Source organism: Taudactylus pleione, unplaced genomic scaffold, assembly GCF_031769625.1.
Source record: "Taudactylus pleione unplaced genomic scaffold, aTauple2 ptg000161l, whole genome shotgun sequence".
NCBI classification, from domain to species: domain Eukaryota; kingdom Metazoa; phylum Chordata; class Amphibia; order Anura; family Myobatrachidae; genus Taudactylus; species Taudactylus pleione.
The window spans coordinates 3,613,358-3,633,853 of NW_028284563.1; the positions used below are offsets into that span (position 1 = coordinate 3,613,358).

At 35.6% G+C, this 20,496-nt stretch overlaps 1 protein-coding gene across 3 annotated transcripts in view; it reads left to right on the forward strand.

Annotated features, from left to right (window-relative positions):
* The window catches only part of GABRG2 (gamma-aminobutyric acid type A receptor subunit gamma2), a 138,011-nt gene extending 119,358 nt beyond the window's left edge, over window positions 1–18,653 (forward strand). Inside the window, exons 7-10 of one of the 3 annotated variants that reach the window (XM_088475066.1) lie at window positions 8,651–8,803; window positions 9,158–9,363; window positions 12,814–12,837; window positions 18,340–18,653. In XM_088475066.1, the coding sequence (XP_088331192.1) occupies window positions 8,651–8,803; window positions 9,158–9,363; window positions 12,814–12,837; window positions 18,340–18,615 (659 nt within the window). In that variant the 3' untranslated portion in view covers window positions 18,616–18,653. The remainder of the gene's footprint in view (window positions 1–8,650; window positions 8,804–9,157; window positions 9,364–12,813; window positions 12,838–18,339) is intronic. The other 2 variants (XM_088475067.1, XM_088475069.1) reach the window with 2 other exon arrangements.
* Window positions 18,654–20,496: the final 1,843 nt, after the last annotated feature.

A 20,496-nucleotide genomic window follows, 5' to 3' on the forward strand; every position in this document is an offset into this window, starting at 1 on the left:
GTGTAGTATCACAATGAAATGTAGCTTTCTGAGGAATGCCACTAAGTTTAATGATCCTTCTCATCCCATGACTTCATAATGACGTATGGTATGAAGGAGGAATTGTCAATAACTACTAAGGGGACACATAGTTTGAAAAAGGGGATTCTCATCTTTCAAATTAGAGTATCTATAGGTCTTTGGGTGCTATGATGTGGATTGATAGCACTCACCCTCATTCCCTGGCTCTTGGAAATTTTGTGAATGTACTGGCTGGGAGGAGGTGGGGTTTAATGATATCATCATTGTCCTGCCTCCTCCACCGCCCCCTCAGTGGAAGCATATTTCCCCCTTTGATCTAATGCCGTTTTGAAATTGAGTGGTACTCATCTTTGGCACTTTTGAGGTATATGTTGAGGACGAGTCCCACTTGTCCTTAGCACTGAAGAGGTTAACAGTCTTTGACAGCTTCTTGTAGACAGAAGCTTCTTAACATACACATATGTCTAAGTTGCATAGTGTACAAATAAAACTGTTTAGCTTATAATCTTTTTTTTATTACGTGATCAATTAATTTAAGGGAGTAATACAAATTCAACAACTTTGTGTATAGGTAACTTTATAATTATATGACTACATATTAAACTCAAATCTTACTGTACATTTTATCAGAAAAATAGAAAAGCAAGAAAGAAAAGTCACAAGCTATAATTAAACATGTCATTATATATATTAGATGACTTTGCATGTTTGATTATTTGATTGAGATCCAGCTATTGCACTTTACATTTTACACAGCACTCATTTTTACCATAAACTTCAATGCTAATATTTTACACTTAAAAATTATAAAAACTGCTAAAAGGTAGAAGTGCTACAGTAAAAAAAAAAGCACATAGTCGGTGACAAAAACTTCACCCATGCCATGTTTTCTGAACAATGGGCCTGATTCGCTACAGATCGCTATTGCGATAGCTGCGATTACACATGCAGGTATGCTACGAAAATATGCTAATGACTGCAATTGCAAAGCTTTGATGGAGACGCTCACTACCGCTTTTGCACATTCGTAATACCATGCAATCCTGCATATACATCAGGAACATCGAACAACATCGGTCCCATCGCACAATTACAACAGGTCTAACCCTTCTCAGAAATTGCTAACCTCGTCGCGTGCAGTGAGTACTCAAGCTGCGTATGCCGTTGCAGTGGCTAATTTATGCACGTCCAAGTAACTGCATTCAACTGGACAGACACGCCTGCGTTTCTCTGACCTCCCCCATCACCACCCCCAAATGCTGACATGACGTCACTCACTCTGTGATAGCTTTGTATCTACATAGGTGATTGCACAGCGATCGCAATGCTAACTCATACACGCACGCACACTATGGGCTCGATCCAATTAGGTGCCATGTACTCGCGTGTGCGAGTCATCACGACAGTGGCCGTGCTTGGTGGCCGCCTGGATTAGCCTGAAAGTGCTTGCTGCCCGTAGGGCAGCGAGCAAATTCAGGCGAATTCAGTGGCGAGTCGGGCTGCAAAGGGTGCGATGTGCCAGGCCGTTGCCAGCGTTTTAACGCCGTTGCCACGGCACATCGCACCTAATTGGGTCAAGCCCTTAGATGCATACACATGCGCAGTACACACCATTGGCCGATTTGCGTATGCTGTTGCAATTGCGATCCATGCTGAATCAGGCCCAATGTTTCTACCATGCTTAGGTGTCTGAAATTGTAAATGGAGAAAATTCCCCTCATTTTTTTAAAATGCTCATATATATATTTATTGCAGAGAGGTTACATGTTTCAAAAGTTTGGAAGTTAAGTTGTTTATTACCCAGGATGCATTATTGTATCATAGAATTAGCATATTGTTAGTAATCAGCACCAGTACTACATAGCTTGGTGCACAGGTTAAACTGTTTTTTTTAGGTACAGTATATATTTAATACCTTTTCTGTTGATTTCTTGCTTATACAAGATGTTTGCCGTATTTCACTGTTTCTAATGCTTATACCCATCCTCCTCACCACCTGTTTCCTTCCGCTACTTAACTGGAATTCCACTAATACAGCCAATTCTACAGTAGGTTCTTAGGCTATGTATACAAAGGGTTTTTCAATATATTTATATTTATTGCATGTTAACATATATAAAAATGCATAAAAAAACTGCACTGGGTTTCTGTATGCATTTAGGGGTTTTTAGAAGTAGAGATGTTGCCCATAGCAACCAATCAGATTCTACTTAACATTTATCTAGCGCCATATAAAAGATAATAGCTAGAATCTGATTGGTTGCTATGGGCAACAACTCCACTTCTAAAAACCTGTACTTTAGTAAATATATCCCATAATGTTTGGTTTAGATGTGTAGATATAAGTATAATCAATCTTTCAAACATGCATTTGTGACAAAACAGTAAGCATTTTTTTTTCAAGCCAAACACATGGATACGCATTTGTAAATGCTAATTAAAATATCTCATTGCATTTACTGTGTGTTCCAACTGAGATAAATACACATTTCCAACCACTCTAAGACATCAGATACACTGAATTGGAACTAAAAAGCTTTTAAAAAAAAAAGATGTACAGTACTTTAGTGCGATGAATGTTAAACACACAGAAAAATGTATTGTTACAAATAGTTTTATTTTTACATACTTTAACTTGTGTTGGAAATTGTTTAATTGCAGAACTTTAATATCAGTGTGTACCTAAGTTAACAATTTAGAGGAAATTGCTGTCTTGGAAATCAGAAAATATATATTATTCTGTAGCTCAGGGCCATAACTAGGGGTGGTGTGGGCAGCATCGCTGCTCACCTACAGTCCTTGCATCTGGCTAGCAGGGTGCCTGGAAAGACATAGGTACAGGAAAAGGGGGGTAGAGTCCGCACAGGTCCACAAACTAAATAAGGAAAACAAATTTTAATTACATTTCTTTACTAGTCCAATATGGTTTATAGCATGAAAAAAACAACATCAAAGGTCTATCATATATTTAGAATAGTAAGATGACACTGGGTTGGTGGTGCGCCCATAGGATTTGTGCAGTACACAATAATGGTAAGAATTTTTTGCAAAGAACAAAAAATTAAAGGTTAAAGACAAATATGCCTTTATTGGGGCACTCTTGGAAAACAAATTATTAATTACTTTACATATGGTAGATGGATAATAAGTTAAAACTTAACGTTTAATGCGCAACCTAAAATAAATTCTCTCTTATAATAAAAAAGAGGTAAATAGTACCGGAGAGTACACAATCATGAATGAAAACAAAAAAATATATATATTTTGCTGACCATCACAGTATCAGTGTGGGATATACAGTATATATATATATCTATAACTCCCACAATGTGTTATAGGCAAACATGTCCAAGTAATCTTAGTTCCAGGTGAGCAACATACAGGTAAGTATTACAATAAGTGAACATAAATTACAAAAATAAATACAAATGGCAAAAATATGAAATATATATATTGCTGAACATCACAATATCAGTGTGGGATATACAGTGTATATATATATATATATATATATATATATATATATATATATATCTCCCACAAAGTGTTATGGGCAAAAGTTTCAAAGTAATCTTAGTTCCAGGTGAGCAACATACAAGTAAGTATTACAATAAGTGAACATATATTACAAAAATAAACACAAATGGCGAAAATATGAATATAAATGTAACGGATCTAACACTCTGATTATTCAGATAAAAATCTCAGAGAGAGAACTGTAGAACACCAATAAGTAAAGGACTACAGTGCTTAAATGCATTCTTCCAGAGACATAATAAAGAATGGTAGTAGTATACTGCAGCCAGGTGTACAGAGTCTCAAAAAATACTACAATATTATCCTCAAGGCTGTAATTAATCTGAAAAAGAATTCATTATTGATTATAGAACGAAACTTGAATGACCTATATACAAGTCAAAAAGTAAAGCTTTGAATCTCAGGCTGTGAATCAGAAAAATAATGCAATAACAGTCAATATTATAAAGCTAGTTGCACCAAATCATAGAGAAAGTAAATAATATACACTTAATAATATCCTCAATGGATGAAATAAAAAAGTGATTGTAAGACAATGCATAAAGTGACATGTGCAAGTTTATATATTAGTCTGCATTGCATTTTAACTGCTTGAAAGTATATCCAATTGATGTATGATATTCAAGGTAAGAATATTAGTAAAAGACAAAGGAAGTAAGTCTGGGGTATAGAAAATGTGTTGTCACTTCTACTTTCCGCTGTCAAACAGGGGATGAGAGAGTGCAAACAACGTATTATCCCAGATGAGTCTCTCCCCTGTTACCATAAGGGCAATGCAGGAGGAGTCATCTGCCAGGGGCTCAGATGAGAGAGTGCCCAGAGGATAAGAAAAGTACCTGACAGTAAGTGTAATCAGAGCTGCAGTACGTTGTGTGTAGAGTGGAGATCCGGCTGCTGTCTGCAACAGTGAAAGAAGAACGCGCTTTTCGCCAACAGAGCTTGGTGACCTGATCAAGAAAGACATGCTGCAACCAGAATCTCTGCAGCAGCACCGCCTGGAGCTTCCTGAGGATGCCACGTACATTACTGTAATTCCTGGCAATTTTGACCCCGCCCGTCTGTATGATGTCACATGGAGGGGGTGTAGCCTGCATCGAGCTACAGCTCCCCTACTTGTGGCACTGCTGTAGCTAAATCAGCTATGCAATTATAAGCTACTCTCAGATCAATAGTAATTCCAATACTTAGTGATGGCTGCGTGCTAAATTCAGAAGTGTATTGTTGAACTCTACGACCATACAGAAAGTTAAATGTTTAGATATTCCTTCATTAGCAACAAAATATATATGACTTCATCATAGAGCTTCAAACGTGCACTGAATTCCACCTGTTCACCAAAGCATACCCTTCCACCACATAACCATGTTACCAGGTCTCTGTCCCTCCCACCTCAGCCATCTCTACCTTGCTAACTTCCTGCACTCAGGTCCCCCTCTACACACTCATGCCTCATGTCATCTGTCTGTCTCCCCTCTCCCCTAGATTGTAAGATCCTAGGAGCAGGGTCCTCCTCCCCACTGTCTCACAGCCCTCTTCTCTAGCACTTCTATGACAGCCTTCACCTTCCCAGCTGTATTCTGTATGGAGAATTGTGTTGCTAATTGTTACTTGTGCTCTGTTTATATTTTGGTTACTGTATTGTAATGTACTGGTACCCTTTATTGTATGTACGGCGCTGCGGACTACTTGTGGCGCCCTATAAATAAAATGTAATAATAATAATAGAGCAATGTTAGATAGTGACCCTGTGATTGTTTAGATGACTGTGCTAAAATTTTACCTTTAAGATGGTTTGTATACCAATACTTTATAGTTACTTTCTTAGAGATCAGTAGGATTATCAATTATTCTGTAGCTTGACCAGCTACAGTATATGTCATTCATTCATTATCTACTGTCAATTCAATATCTAGAGATTAGTTTAAATAAGTTAGTGATGGCTGTATGCTAAATTCGGTAAAGTGTGTTGTTGAACTATAAACCACGCAGATTGTTAAATGTTAGGTATTATTTTAATAACAACAAAATATAGATGACTTCATCATGGAGCAATGTTAGATAGTCACCCAGTGATTGTATAGATGGTTGCATTGAAATTGTATCTTGGAGGGGTTTTTATGCCCTTCTTTACTTAAAACATTATATTGTCTTAGAATATATGTGATATACAGTCAGGTGCATAAATACTGGGACATTGACAGAATTTTCATATTTTGGCCTCTATTCACCACCATAATGGCTTTAAAATGAAACAAACAAGATGTATTTTAACTGCAGACTTTCAGATTTAATTTGAGGGTAATTACATCCAAATCAGGTGAACGGTGTAGGAATTACAACGGTTTCTATATGTGCCTCCCACTTTTTAAGGGGCCAAAAGTAATGGGACAAACTAAACAATCCTAAATCTAACTTTCACTTTTTAATACTTTGTTACAAATCCTTTGCAGGCAATTACAGCCTGAAGTCTGGAACGCATAGACATCACCAGATGCTGGGTTTCATCCCTGGTGATGCTCTGCCAGGCCTCTACTGCAAATGTCTTCAGTTCCTGCTTGTTCTTGGGGCATTTTCCCTTCAGTTTTGTCTTCATCAAGTGAAATGCATGCTCAATTGGATTCAGGTCAGGGGATTGACTTGACCATTGCATAACATTCCACTTTTCATCCTTAAAAAACTCTTTGGTTGCTTTTGCAGTATGCTTCGGGTCATTGTCCATCTGCACTGTGAAGCGCCATCCAATGAGTTCTGAAGCATTTGACTGAATATGAGCATATTATATTGCCCGAAACACTTCAGAATTCATTCTGCTGCTTTTGTTAGCAGTCACATCATCAATAAATACAAGGGAACCAGTTCCATTGGCAGCCATACATGCCCACGCCATGACACTACCACCACCTTGATTCACTGATGAGGTGGTATGTTTTGGATCATGAGCAGTTCCTTTCGTTCTCTATACTCTTCTCTTCCCATCACTCAACACAAGTTGATCTTTGTCTCATCTGTCCATAGGATGTTGTTCCAGAACTGTAATGGCTTTTTTAGATGTTGTTTGGCAAACTGTAATCTGGTCTTCCTGTTTTTGAGGCTCATCAATGGTTTACATCTTGTGGTGAACCCTCTATATTCACTCTTGTGAAGTCTTCTCTTGATTGTTGACTTTGACACATATACACCTACCTCCTGGAGAGTGTTCTTGATTTGGCCAACTGTTGTGAAGGGGTTTTTCTTCACCAGGGAAATAATTCTTCTGTCATCCACCACAGTTGTTTTCCGTGGTCTTCCGGGTCTTTTGGTGTTGCTGAGCTCTCCGGTGCGTACTTGATTTTTAAGAATGTTCCAAACAGTTGATTTGGCCACACCTAATGTTTTTGCTATCTCTCTGATGGGTTTGTTTTGATTTTTCAACCTAATGATGGCTTGCTTCAGTGATAGTGACAGCTCTTTGGATCTCATATTGAGAGTCAACAGAAACTGATTCCAAATGCAAATGTCACACCTAGAATCAACTCCAGACCTTTTACCTGCTTAATTGATAATGAAAAAACGAGGGAATAGCTTTTGAGTTGATAGTCCCATTACATTTGGCCCCTTAAAAAGTGGGAGGCACATATAGAAACCGTTGTAATTCCTACACCTTTCACCTGATTTGGATGTAGTTACCCTCAAATTAAATCTGAAAGTCTGCAGTTAAAGCACATCTTGTTTGTTTCATTTCAAAGCCATTGTGGTGGTGAATAGAGGCCAAAATATGAAAATTCTGTCAATGTCCCAATATTTATGCACCTGACTATGTGAAAATGGACTTGTCTAGCAAATTCCATTATTTATTATTAGACAAAAAAAAGCAATCTTTATATTACAACAAAAGACATTTATTGTGTTATTTCACACACTACTGATACTTGGAAGAATGTCAGATATTTCTCTCTGAAACCAAGTTTAAGTTACAGCAAAACTCTTATCTGTGTTACAATTTAATTTCTCCACACATCTTATTATTTTACCTTTATAAAAGAGAAAATAAATAATGTGTTTTATTCAGCTGTGTTGATTTTAAATTTAATACCATGTAATTAATGCTTGCAAGTAGCACTAGGTGTTTTTTTTTATCATAAGACTTTCTCATGAATTGCTCTGAACCACATCAAAATACAGATTTAATTAATGCTCCATGTTTGTAAAGAAAAAAATATGTAATGAATTTTGCAGAATACAAAGTGTGAGCTATTTACATATGGGGGGGTGAAGTGCAATGCTGAACGCAGATTCCCGATAATCGGGAATCTGTGTGTGCACAGGACCCATTCTGCGCATGTGCAGAATGGGTCCTGTGTGGTTGGACACAGAACGGCAACAGACTGTCAGTGATTGACAGTCTGGTGCCATTTGGGAGCTGGGAGGGGGCGGCGATAGCCTTCGTTTTTTTTACCAAAACGGAGTCGTGTCATTGCCGTTGGGGGCGAGGGAAGAGGCCAGGATCTCTGTCGACAAATGGAGATTTCCTGGCCTCTTTTAGACAACTCTAATGTCTGGCCTGCATGACCCCATGGTCATTCAGCGGGCCAAGGATCACGTAGATGAACCGATGCTGTGTCCATGGATGCATCTCGGATCATTAATGCATGCCGGAGGCATGAGACCTGCTGCTGCATTAACATGATCACAAGGACGGAATTGTGAAGCTGCTTGCGTGCAGCTTTGCAAATCCATACAGTGATGGAATCACCCCTGAAAGCAGTTTGACCACTGCTACTGCTAATTGTAGTCTTTGTTAATTGATTATTTGGAATTAAATACATACATTGGCACAACAAAATGTACTGAAGGCAAATTGCATATGTTAATGTTTTTGCATAATTGTAAACAGTACAAAAATGATCTATGATACATTAGGTGGCATTCATTATTATGCACAAATAGTCTGAGCAATATGAGACTAACACTATTTTTCCATTGATAGCAATGGCCTTTGTTCTAATGCTTTTCATACTTCATAGTGATAGATTAAATTTACTATAGAAAAATGTCAGATGTCCTTTCAATTTCATTGACTGGTTAATAAATATGCATATATTGTATATTACAGGGGACTATGTTGTGATGACAGTATACTTTGATCTAAGCAGAAGAATGGGTTATTTCACAATACAGACTTATATACCTTGCACACTTATTGTTGTTCTGTCCTGGGTGTCTTTTTGGATTAACAAAGATGCTGTTCCAGCTAGAACATCTTTGGGTAAGTAACAGTTTGGTAAATAATTCTATGCAGATAAAATTATAAAGATAACAACAACAAAAATACTACTACTTGTACTAATAATACTACAACAACAATAACAATTACTAATATTTCTACTATTATTATTATTATTAATAATAATAATAATAATAGTAATAATAATACTTGCAATAAAAATATAATAATAATAGTAATCATTTTATTATACTTAATTTATTAAGACAAGTCCATATATACCATACTCACACTACTATCATCCTGATTTACTCCAGGTCATGGATTGACAAAGATTCATTTGCGCTCTCTAGAAAAAAAATAAAAAGAACATTTTTATTTTCCTTTAATCACTAGGCATCACAACTGTCCTTACAATGACCACTCTGAGTACCATTGCTCGAAAATCTCTACCCAAGGTATCCTATGTGACTGCAATGGACCTCTTTGTCTCAGTCTGCTTCATCTTTGTGTTTTCTGCCTTGGTGGAATACGGAACTCTCCATTATTTTGTCAGTAACAGAAAGCCAAGCAAGGACAAAGAGAAAAAAAAGAAGAATCCAGTGAGTATACTGAAATAAAAACCTTAGTTTTCAACAGGTTAAAATAAAGCAACAGGACTCGTTTAGCTACTGATATATTCAAGTCATAGGTGTAGCAAAGAAATGATAAGTCTCTTGGAAGAACAAATTACAATTTTTTTTCAGACAGTATTCTATTAAACAGATTCAATGCATGTGCAGAATATATTACATGGATTTTAATATATTGATAAACATAAACTCAAATCTTCTATTTGCCAGATCTCTTTGGATATTACATATTATTTTTTACCTCTTGCGTCATTGTTATTATTGAACAAAGTATATTATGCCTTTTAATTGCTCTTTTTTTAAAAATCCTTTCAAGTTTACAGGGTGATATGACTTCAATCAAAATAATTTTACAGAAACCTTCACTTTACCCAAATAATAGAACCTAGAACCTTGGGGACTGCATCAACACTGTCCCTAAGATGTGCACTTTACATGTCTTCTGGGTCATCTTCTGGCTTTGATGTCCCAATGAATTTTAAAGACATCGATGATGTGGCTGATGAGATGGCTGCCATTGTTTGTCTAATATACAATCTGGGCCTCATTCTAATTTGAAACAAAGCAAAAAAGAGCCAGTAACTTTGCATCTCAGCAAAGTCATGCTGCACTGCAGGTTGGGCAGATGTAAAATGAGCAGAGATTTAGCTCTTGGGAAGGATGTGTCCTAACTCAAATCTATTTTGCATTGTAAAAATGAATTTGTCCAGGATTTTGGGGCTACATGCAATGGACAGCCTCTATTTACCATGCATGCAAAGACAAAAAATGTATTTGCACAGTTGTACCCATTGTAATGCAACATGGTTAGTCCAGGTGCACAGTTACTTTTTTTTTTTACTTCCCATCTCAGAATGAGGCTCTCTGGAGGAATTTCGGTTGCACTAACAATTCTACATGCCATTATGATTGTGTAAAACAGAGAGTGGAGGATAAATCCTCACAAATTATGGAGACCCTGAAATGAGACGCCTGTGGTACTAATAATTGGCATAGGAGATAAGATGGCTGAATATTTAAACTCACAATCCTCTCTTGTATTTGTCTTCAGCAAAGGACAGCACATGACTAACTGCATAGGGACGTAGTTGGCATGCCGGTTGCTGGTTGGCATGCCAGAACTCAGAATGTCGGCGTCAGAATCCTGACAGCAGTCAGAAACCCTGCATTACATTAATAACCCCCACCAACTCTTGTGTTGCATTAATCCTCACCACATTACATAAGTAGATCCCATCAGCCCCCGCATTACATTTGTAGACCCACTTTGTAATCCCAATACCCCACACTGCATTATACCACATTATGGTATACCACATTATGTTAATATCCTGACACCACATTTACCTGATCTTCTGAGCTTAATTGCTATGTATGTGACAGACTAATCTGTCGGACTCCAGCATAATCATGGGGGCTGGGCCATTGGGGGAAGGGGTTGGAGCAAAAAGGGGAGAAACAGAAGTAAAGGGGAGGAGCAGAGGGGTGGGAAGAGGAATAATAGATTGAAGGACAAGATGGGAGCCAACTAGACATCATGGATGATCAGTAGATAGTCCCTCTGCCCATACTGGATGTGCACTGTATCTATCAGTTTAAGCATCCTACACTGACAGACAGGGAGCTGGGCCAGTCAGGGCAGGGGGATGATTCTTACAGACCACAGCATACCATTATAAAATGAGCTGTGTAAGACCCGCCAGGGACTGTTACCCTACTGGGCAGTATTGATCCTGAGGTAACATTTGGTGGCCAGTAGAGTACAGTACACTTTAGCTTTCTGCTACATAGAAAATGTAGTCATCTCCTTTAAAGCATTTCTAATAAACTGTACTGTACCTCATAGCGTTCAATAAGGTATAATTTCATAGCATATTCCTGGTATTTGCACCATGATATATTAAAAAAATGCTCTATATGTAACTAATTGACTACTAAACCCCCAAATTAGAATATTTAATAACCAAACATGGATATAAAGTGTTCAGTAATATCCTGGCAGCTGCATCTTAGTTAAAAAGTACATTATTATTTCCTCATCGACTATAGCCAGCTATTGCTCCTCACATAGCGTTAGGTCAGTGTCCAGATGGGATCTCATACAAGTCAGAAAGCTGGTTCTGCAGTCATATGAATTTATGTGACGTCTCTGGCCCTGCACCTGTTTATACATCAGTTAGTCAACACAGTGTATTTCTGCCCAGCAAGTCTGTAAAGCTGTCAAACTGCTTAGTTAGAGAATCACTCCTCCCCCCCTAACATAGCAACCTGCTGCTGAGGAGTGATAGAGAGAGCATAGTGGAATTATATAGTAGTATGTAGAAACACTCACAGTTATTTAATGTATATTATTCATACAGTATGAGTAATATGCAGCCTTTACTATATAATTACTTTCAAAGAGTGTCTTTACATCCTATTTAAATCACTTTAGTCTCTGGTTTGAACTTGCATTTTTAAGATTAATTGTTCTGTATTATTTTAAGCATAAAAAATGTTTTTTTTATGCTTCTCAAACTTAAATTGTTAATAAATTTTACTCACATTGTAGAAATAACAAAAAACAGCATTTGTAGCTTCAGAAGTGTATTTTATAGGTAAAACTACTTAAAATATAGTACATTTTACAAACACAAAACATGTTTGACAAGAATCACTTATTTCAGTGCAAAATTATAGATTAATAAAAAAAAAGAAATAGGAGTAAAAATAATTGAACCAGAATAAGGGGTATAGCAGATTTAGGTTGCATTGGAAAATGGATGTATGCATGTAATCTTGTAAAGTGCAAAATATATAATATCATACTCTATTTAGGGTGCAAGTACCTAAGTAGTAGACTGATAAGCCATATTCCAGGACAACTATGATTTGGAAGCTACTTCCCTGAGCTCTTGTAATAATAAGCCATACAGGCTTTTGAAACTACAGTACATAGCATGAATTGAATGGCTGTTGATAAAGCTAATTGAAACAGTCACAGGAGCTGTCCAATTGATCCAGTGCTGAGTTGATTCCAGGTTGAGCTTGCACTGTATACTGAAAACAATTTTCATATGCCTGTATTAGAAATTGCTACTAGTTTCACTGAAGGGAGAATACTGTAATTACCAAACAGCAGGTGACCCTGTTGTTCAACTAGCTGGGGTGACACAGGTTTATTGTCGAAAATCTGTTAATTTCATGGAGTATTCCTTTAACATAACTGTCAAGTGTTCTCAAACATTTAGTGTTTGGTTCTTCCTAATAGTGGGATGTACCTATTTCTATTACATATTTATATTTTGTTTTATTTTTTTATTCATTCCCATATTTTTTAATGTTGAAATGCTGTTTCTGTGTATTTTTTGGGGTTTTACTTTCATTATCTTTTTTTATCTCCTAAAATCTGATTTTCTTTTCTTATCTATACAACAAAAGCTTCTCTGGATGTTTTCATTCAAGGTATAATGTGTTTGGAATGGAAATTCACTGCATGTGTCTGCTGAATTGAACTATAAAAGCCAAAATTCTAAATGGCATTAGCAAATTATTTGTTTAACAAAACACCATGAGATAGGAATTCATATGTGTAAAAAATAGTTGTAAAAAAAAAAAATATATATATATATATATATATGTATATACAGTATATATTTATATGTATATATATGTACTTTACCAGGTAAAAAAAAATATTGAGAGTTGCCTCTCATTTTCATGTCCTGGACATATATGTTGTAATATTCTAAAGTTGATTCAGCAACATTGACACAATGTCACTGGTGTTAGAAAAATATCTTATTTGATGGTATTCATTTAGTATTGGCCAACTGACACAAGGAAATGAGTTTGTCATCTCATTTTCACTGCACTACACAAACTGTGCCTTTAAATGAATGATGCAAAAGTGTATAACCATACGTCTATCATTTGCCACATTATGCTAAAAAGTTGAACATCAGTTTCTGATTTGTTTACATTTAGGGTAGTGTCACACTGGGGGTCTTTCCACAGCAATTTTGTTAATAATATTCATAATTGAAAATCACTGGAAATATGTTCATATAAATATCCATCAGATGTTGTGAGAGGATTTTACAAACAGATTTTCCTCTAGCAACCTCCTGTTGGTTGTTTCTGACAGAAATTTTACCTAGTTAATAAAATGCTATTGGAGAAATCTACTACCCTGAAATCAAAGAGATATGATGATTACCTGGCATGCAGAACATATCTATTATAGTTAGCCAGTGATTTGTAACTTTTTCTGTCAAAACTCCAAAATGCTACAAATATTATTGAAAAGTTAGAAAAATGCTTTTCATCTGCAGAATTTTCATTCATCAAGTGCGCCTGAAATTAAAGTCAGTGATTTTTTTTCCAACTGTGGAAAGCTGGTTTGAACTACCCTTAAAACACAATTGCAGATGATAGCTGTTATCACCGGTGATGCAGAACACCCTGTACATTACCTCCATTTTCTCCAATGTTTTCATAATCTGTATGGGCGAATTTTTTGTATAAAATTTTTTTATAATTTATTCTAAACCTAGTATGAGCTAGGATATATTCAACAGTCAACTAACTAGTTGTTAAAACATATGTCTTCTACCATAAAATCATTCTTCTAAATCACATGGGACAGTTGACATTTTTATTGGAGGGTCTATCTTTCTGGGCATGGATTTTATGTAAATTTGAGTAAAAAAATATTCGCCCATACTCTGCCAGTTTCACCATCTAGTAGAACCTGCATTTTAAAAATAACAAAGATAGTATATATAAATGCAATAATTATATTATTATGCTTGTATTACAATTCAAATTAACAGTTGATTAATGAAGTGTCTCCATAAGGGAGCTTGCATTTAAAGTGCTGAAGTATTTACAAATGTATTTGTATTATTTTTTTGATTAATGAAAAGGTCTATTGCATCATTTGCATGTGTAAATAATTATTGACAATATTTTATATAATAATATAATGTTTTTATTATGTCTGCTCATGAATTAATGCAGTGGACAGACAATCTATAACTCTCCATTTATTGCTGTTCTAAACCTCTCATGTTTATTAAGCTGCACTCTACAGATAATAAAAATGATTGTAAACAGTGCTTTCATTGGAGAGAATTATCAACATATCAATGAAAACTGTATCTGCAGCAAAAGAAAATTGTGGATATAAAGAAAAAAACTGTATTTTCAAATAAAAATTAAAGTTCCAAATTTAAAGTTATCCCTAAGCCACAATTTTTTTAACCTTAATGTTTCATAAAACAGAGATGAAAATGCTTTTCATATAAAGAGTATCTTCTTATACTAATAAATAAATAATGCATATTTTAATGCTGATTTATTTTATTCTAATATCTGATATGAAAGCAGGAATTTAAAATAGCAAGGATATAGTGGCGCTCCAATAGGATAAATGCAGCCTCTTTTCAACACTTGGGATCTATCCCAAAAGGATCCCAGATATAATATAGATAGTACAAAAAAATGGTAGTGTGAAAAAAATGGCGCTATTATCACAGGTGTAAAAACACACTCCAGATAAGTAAATATACTTAACTTCAAGATAGCGGATCAGTTTCACACTTTTAAAGCCTTATGGTGTAGATGTTCTCAGGATTGTCATTTTGGATCATTTAAGATGCTATTGAACAAGAAGACAACCAGTATCCAAATGCTCCTGTCAGTCTGCCCAGCTGTAGGCTTTGCTCTCCACTCTCCTCTCTCTGTGAGTCTTTATTCTCCCTTATTTGTCAACTGCAAGGTTAACGCTCCCAGCTGAAGTGCAGAATGGTCCAGCTTCTGTTGTCGCTGGTGCCGCTTTGCATAACGGGAATGATTGTCCTTAAGCCAAACGATCAGTCTGTGTTTTAGCTCCTGTGCGATACTCTTGCTGGCTTTTCTGGTAGAGAGAGATGAAGCCTGTGTAAGGAGAGACTCCCTCCTCACACAGAAACTGATCCACTATATTGAAGTTAAGTATATTTACTTATCTGGAGTGCATTTTTACACCTGTGATAATAGCGCCATTTTTTCCACACTAGCATTTTTATGTACTATCTAATATAAAAGAAGTTTGGATGGGGTTCTCTACTAGAATACTAAAATAAAAACCAAAAGGAAGTTTGAAAATATATGCTCTTATTTTTGTTTTGTTAAAATATGCCTAGTAAATTAAGTAAAATGTGAGTGAGCAAATCAAGTGACATTGTTAGAGGGACAATTTTTTACAGAGGTCTGGCAGCATGTGGTGATCGACTTAAGAATGTTTCATGTAGGTAGTTTTTGGAATCAGGCCACTTCATAAAAAAAATTGCAAAATTTAGCTAGGGTGCTCTCCCTGCATGACCCCACTGAAAAACACATCGAAGTTAAGAGTTAAATCAGTTTTAAGTATGTTTTAAATGCATACCAGACTTACTTTCTATGGGCCTCATTTGAGTTGGATGTAAGTCCATTTTAGGCGTTTAAATAATAAATATTGCATTCCCTTACACCTTGAGGGTTGGAATTTAGAAGATCACTAATGGATTTATAAAGCAGCATATGAAGGATGTGAGGGTGTTTGTATTTAATTATATTTTATATAGAATATTTGTATATATTATTAACACTGTTAAGACACTATTCTTCCTAGTGTATATGACAATTCATTACATTATATTGTGCATGAATAGGGTAATTGATTTTTTTGCATTTACAACTAACACTTTTAAGCTTCATGTCTATAAGTTATTGAGTGTAGATATACACATTTACATGCTGGACATATGCCTGATATAGAAATACTGCTACAGTATGTTTCCAGTTGGGTACAATTTGAGATATACTGTATGCGATTCGAAATACACACTTAATTCCTACAGTATGCATATATTTATGGCACAAGATATGTAAAACTCTAAATCAAGTTTTTTCCCTGCAAAGAGGCATATGAAATCTATTATATAAAAGTAGATAGAAAAATAGCTTCTAAAACGTCATGTCAAAGTCCAATTCTATTAGTGAATGGGCTCTTTTTTGAGAGACCAATCACTGTATGTGTATTTGTGAATGGCACAAGATAAAAAGTAATGTAAAGAAAAGCCTTTTTTATTATTATTATTATTATTATTATTATTATTATTATTACTAATAATAATAATTATCATAATAATAACAATATTAATAATATGGCAGAGATTATAGTAAAAACAGTGAATTGATTTGTCCTCAACAATCACATTAATTGGTATTATTAATTTTCCAAAGGCTTCATAAAAACTTTATAAATTGTTAAAAACTGTGTACATTGATAGCATTGGAATACGAAGGGCATAAAAGACACCTTCTTCAGTGTAGATCTAAATGTGACTGGCAACATTAGTGAGCTAAGGCAGTGTGAGAGCATGGCACACACAAATTATCAAGAGTGCCTTCATTAGGAATGAACTTGTCAAAACGCATTAGTTTGCGGAAAAAGAGTTGATTATTCCTGATACATTTCAGATGAAAGTGCCACCTGAAAATTATATGGAATTGGGATTTAGAATTAGATTTAAAATTAGGAGCTGGATGGAGAAAGAGTAAAATGGCACAACATTTGTTGACATGGAGGTCTAATTATAGACTGTATACAAGCTTACCTCGGAAGTGAAATTTGTGGTATTATACATTCTGCCTATACAAATTCATTTGGGACTTCTGAATGAAGTAATTTTTTTTATTGATTTGTGTCTGCTATGCTCTCAGGCTGCCTTAGATCACTAATGTAGCCAACCACATCTAGATATTTCCTGAAGAAGATGTCTTACATTCCAATGTATAAAAGAACAATTTTTTAAAAAATATTTAAAGCTTTTTTATATATTTATGGTTAATTGATCTTACCAATTAAACTTATTATTTGAAGATAAACAAATTCTTAGTTTTTACTCTAACATTTCGTTATTATTATTATTATTATTTTCTGTTTCACTTACTAGTGCTATTCTTTACTGCTCTTTTTTTCAGTTTTTCTTAAGATATTTGTTAGAAGTCACACTTGAAATAACTGCTTATTTGTGTTTTTTTTAGCTTATACTTTTGAAATTTAGATTGTGTTTAGCATTAATATAATTAAAATATTTTTGTATAAAATATCTTTGACCTGCACATAGTAGATTATGCCAATTTGTGAGTTAAATAATTTCTTTGTGAGTTATTAGTTCCTAGTGAATATATAGGCTGCATTTTCATGAATTTTAGTACAGCACACAAGATGGCTGCCACCTGTTTAATGGCAACAGTTGTATTTAAAAATGAAAAGGTAGAAGATTTAAATAAACCTAATTGACATTATTAAGATAGCACTTAAAATAGGTTTTATGTGTGTTTGAATCTTGTTTCATTTGGTAATGTACTACAATCTTCCAACATAAATTTTAAAGATGCCTGAGGTCACTGTTTTGTGTGGTTGATTACCCTTTTCTATCTACTGTCCACCTCTCAGTCTGTGGCTTCCCGGTTTCCTCTTTTCAATTCTTCATATGCAGCCTCCCACAACTTCAACACACCCATCTCCTGAAATACTCTATGCTGCTGTGAACATTATGAAGATTTAATTAACTAATAAACTGGTGAAATGCCTTATGAGCAGATGAAGTTTGAATCCAATAAATTGCCCTGACCCTAGTCCAGTGCACATTAAAAATTCATCCCAAGTCACATACATGTATTTACCACTCAACAAACTCCAAGAATACATTATACATTTATAAAATTATTAATTATGGTAGATTATTTTGAATAATAATGATATAGTCTGTGAACCACACAGAAATTTCTGTCTTAATGTTTAAAACATTTCTATGATTTACCTTACACATGTAAATACATACATCGTGTAAGTTATGCTCATTCTTTATTTCATATTATAATTAATGAATTTATAATTAAACTTTGTTTTCTTTCTTGATGATATGATACTAGGCACCTACTATTGATATCCGTCCACGTTCGGCAACTATTCAGATGAATAATGCCACACACTTGCAAGAGCGAGATGAAGAATATGGCTACGAATGTCTTGATGGTAAAGATTGCGCCAGTTTCTTCTGCTGTTTTGAGGATTGCCGAACTGGTGCTTGGAGACATGGAAGAATACATATTCGTGTTGCGAAAATTGACTCCTATTCCCGAATTTTCTTCCCAACTGCTTTCTGCTTGTTTAATTTGGTCTATTGGGTATCATACCTTTATCTATAAAAAAGAAACAGAAATCTACCATGGAAATGGATACGCAACACAGGCCTTATAAAACGTAAATAATTAAATTTATGGAGTAATATGGTTTGTGTATCGCGCCAATGCACATTGTATCTTTTTATTCAATTTACCGAGTGCCATAAGTTAGTATTACTCGTGAAACCTGAGACGGTGGAGGTTTCAGATGTTGTTTAAGTCTTTAACTCTGCATAAGCGTTATAAGAAAACTGATTTACAGTAAGGATGAGCAGATCAAAAGCTTCTGAGGAAATGCAGTATGGTACAGACACCATCCCACCATATTAACTTTCTGTGTAATGGTATTATTCCATTTCCATACTAGTACTTATTACATTGACATATTATTAAACCTTGTCTACAGGAGCTAAGCTGAAAACATTTTTTCTAACATTAAAAACTACTCACTGTCCAGTTGGAGAGCACATGTAAACTGATGTAAATATTTTATTACCTTAAACCCTGTAGCGCATAAGTTAATGCATGCATCCATTGGGGCCAACATACAGCAAAGATACTATGCCATACAGTGTTACGTTTTCTTTATATGTCTACCTGTGCTATTTTAGGTAACTGATGGTCTGAATTCATCTTAATTGCTCAGCCATAGTTATCTATGTTCTCTTGCATGAAAACTGGGTTATTTTGAACTTCCCCGGGTACATATGCCTTAAGGATATGAACACAATCTGCTTTTTTGGAACCATACTCTTTCAGGATCTTAAAATATCTGCCAAATAGAAGAGCCAAAATGTAGGAGATAATATTTTTTTTTAATTATTATTATAACTACTATTATTAATCCTTCTATTACCCGCTACATTTGTACTGACTTAGACTTTTTGTTTACTAGTGGAAAGAGGACATCTAGCAGCACAGCAGCTCTTAGTTTGTAAGAAACTAACATTTTCTAGGAAATCTATTGAATTGTGTATTTGTCTGAAATATAGCATTAATTGTAAGTGCTTAGAAGTTGAGAAGCAGAATACTCTCTCAGCAACTAGCATCTTTGCAAATGACCAATACAGTCAATTTCAAGCGAATTGTCTCGTGGCAGAAGTAAAACAGTCAAGATTTTTGTCTGAATATGATATTTGACAATGGAATTCTAAGTAATGTAATGTGAATATTTAAGGGTATCTTTAACCTATATTAACTAGGAACAATATGCAAATAAGTTTCTCCTATTTAGTATAAAAAGGGGTCTATCATTATCCCTTATGGGCCCTTTGCATGTGCGGAAACACTAGTTTTCTGCATGTACTAAGCAGTGGGCCCTTTTATTATTAGGGTCTGATGTGGCCGCCCCTTATTCAGCAAATTCTGAAAATGGAACGTCTTCAGATGGAGTTCGTTTCTTACAGGCCTCTTTTTTCTACTGGAAGAAGTTGCAGGGGGTGAAGAGGGAAACAATCCCTCAAACAGCCTCTGGCCCTTTGTCTCTTCTGGCAGTGTGCTTGCAGGGCCGTAACTAGGCTAGTGCGAGCAGTACAGGGCACCACAGGGCAGGGGGCGCTGTTTGAGCCTGTCAATTTTCCAGTTTATTATCATTCTCACTTGTAGCTTCCTCTTCTTTTATCCCCAGCATCTCCTAACCTTCTCTATCTCTTCCCTGGCCCTTCACCATGAGGCCATGGCCCTTTTTCAGGTGCACTATCTTATGTCCATATTCAAAAATGGGGGGGGGTGCCAATGCTCTCTCTTTCACAGGGCACCAAAAAGTCTAGTTACAGCTCTGTGTGCTTGTATGAACTCAGGGCCTGATTCAGAGCCGGAAGCTCTGAAAGAACACTCGCTCTGAATCAGGGCATTTTTTTTTTTTTTTGGAGCAGCCTCCTGGCCACTTGCATAGCTGTGGGTGAC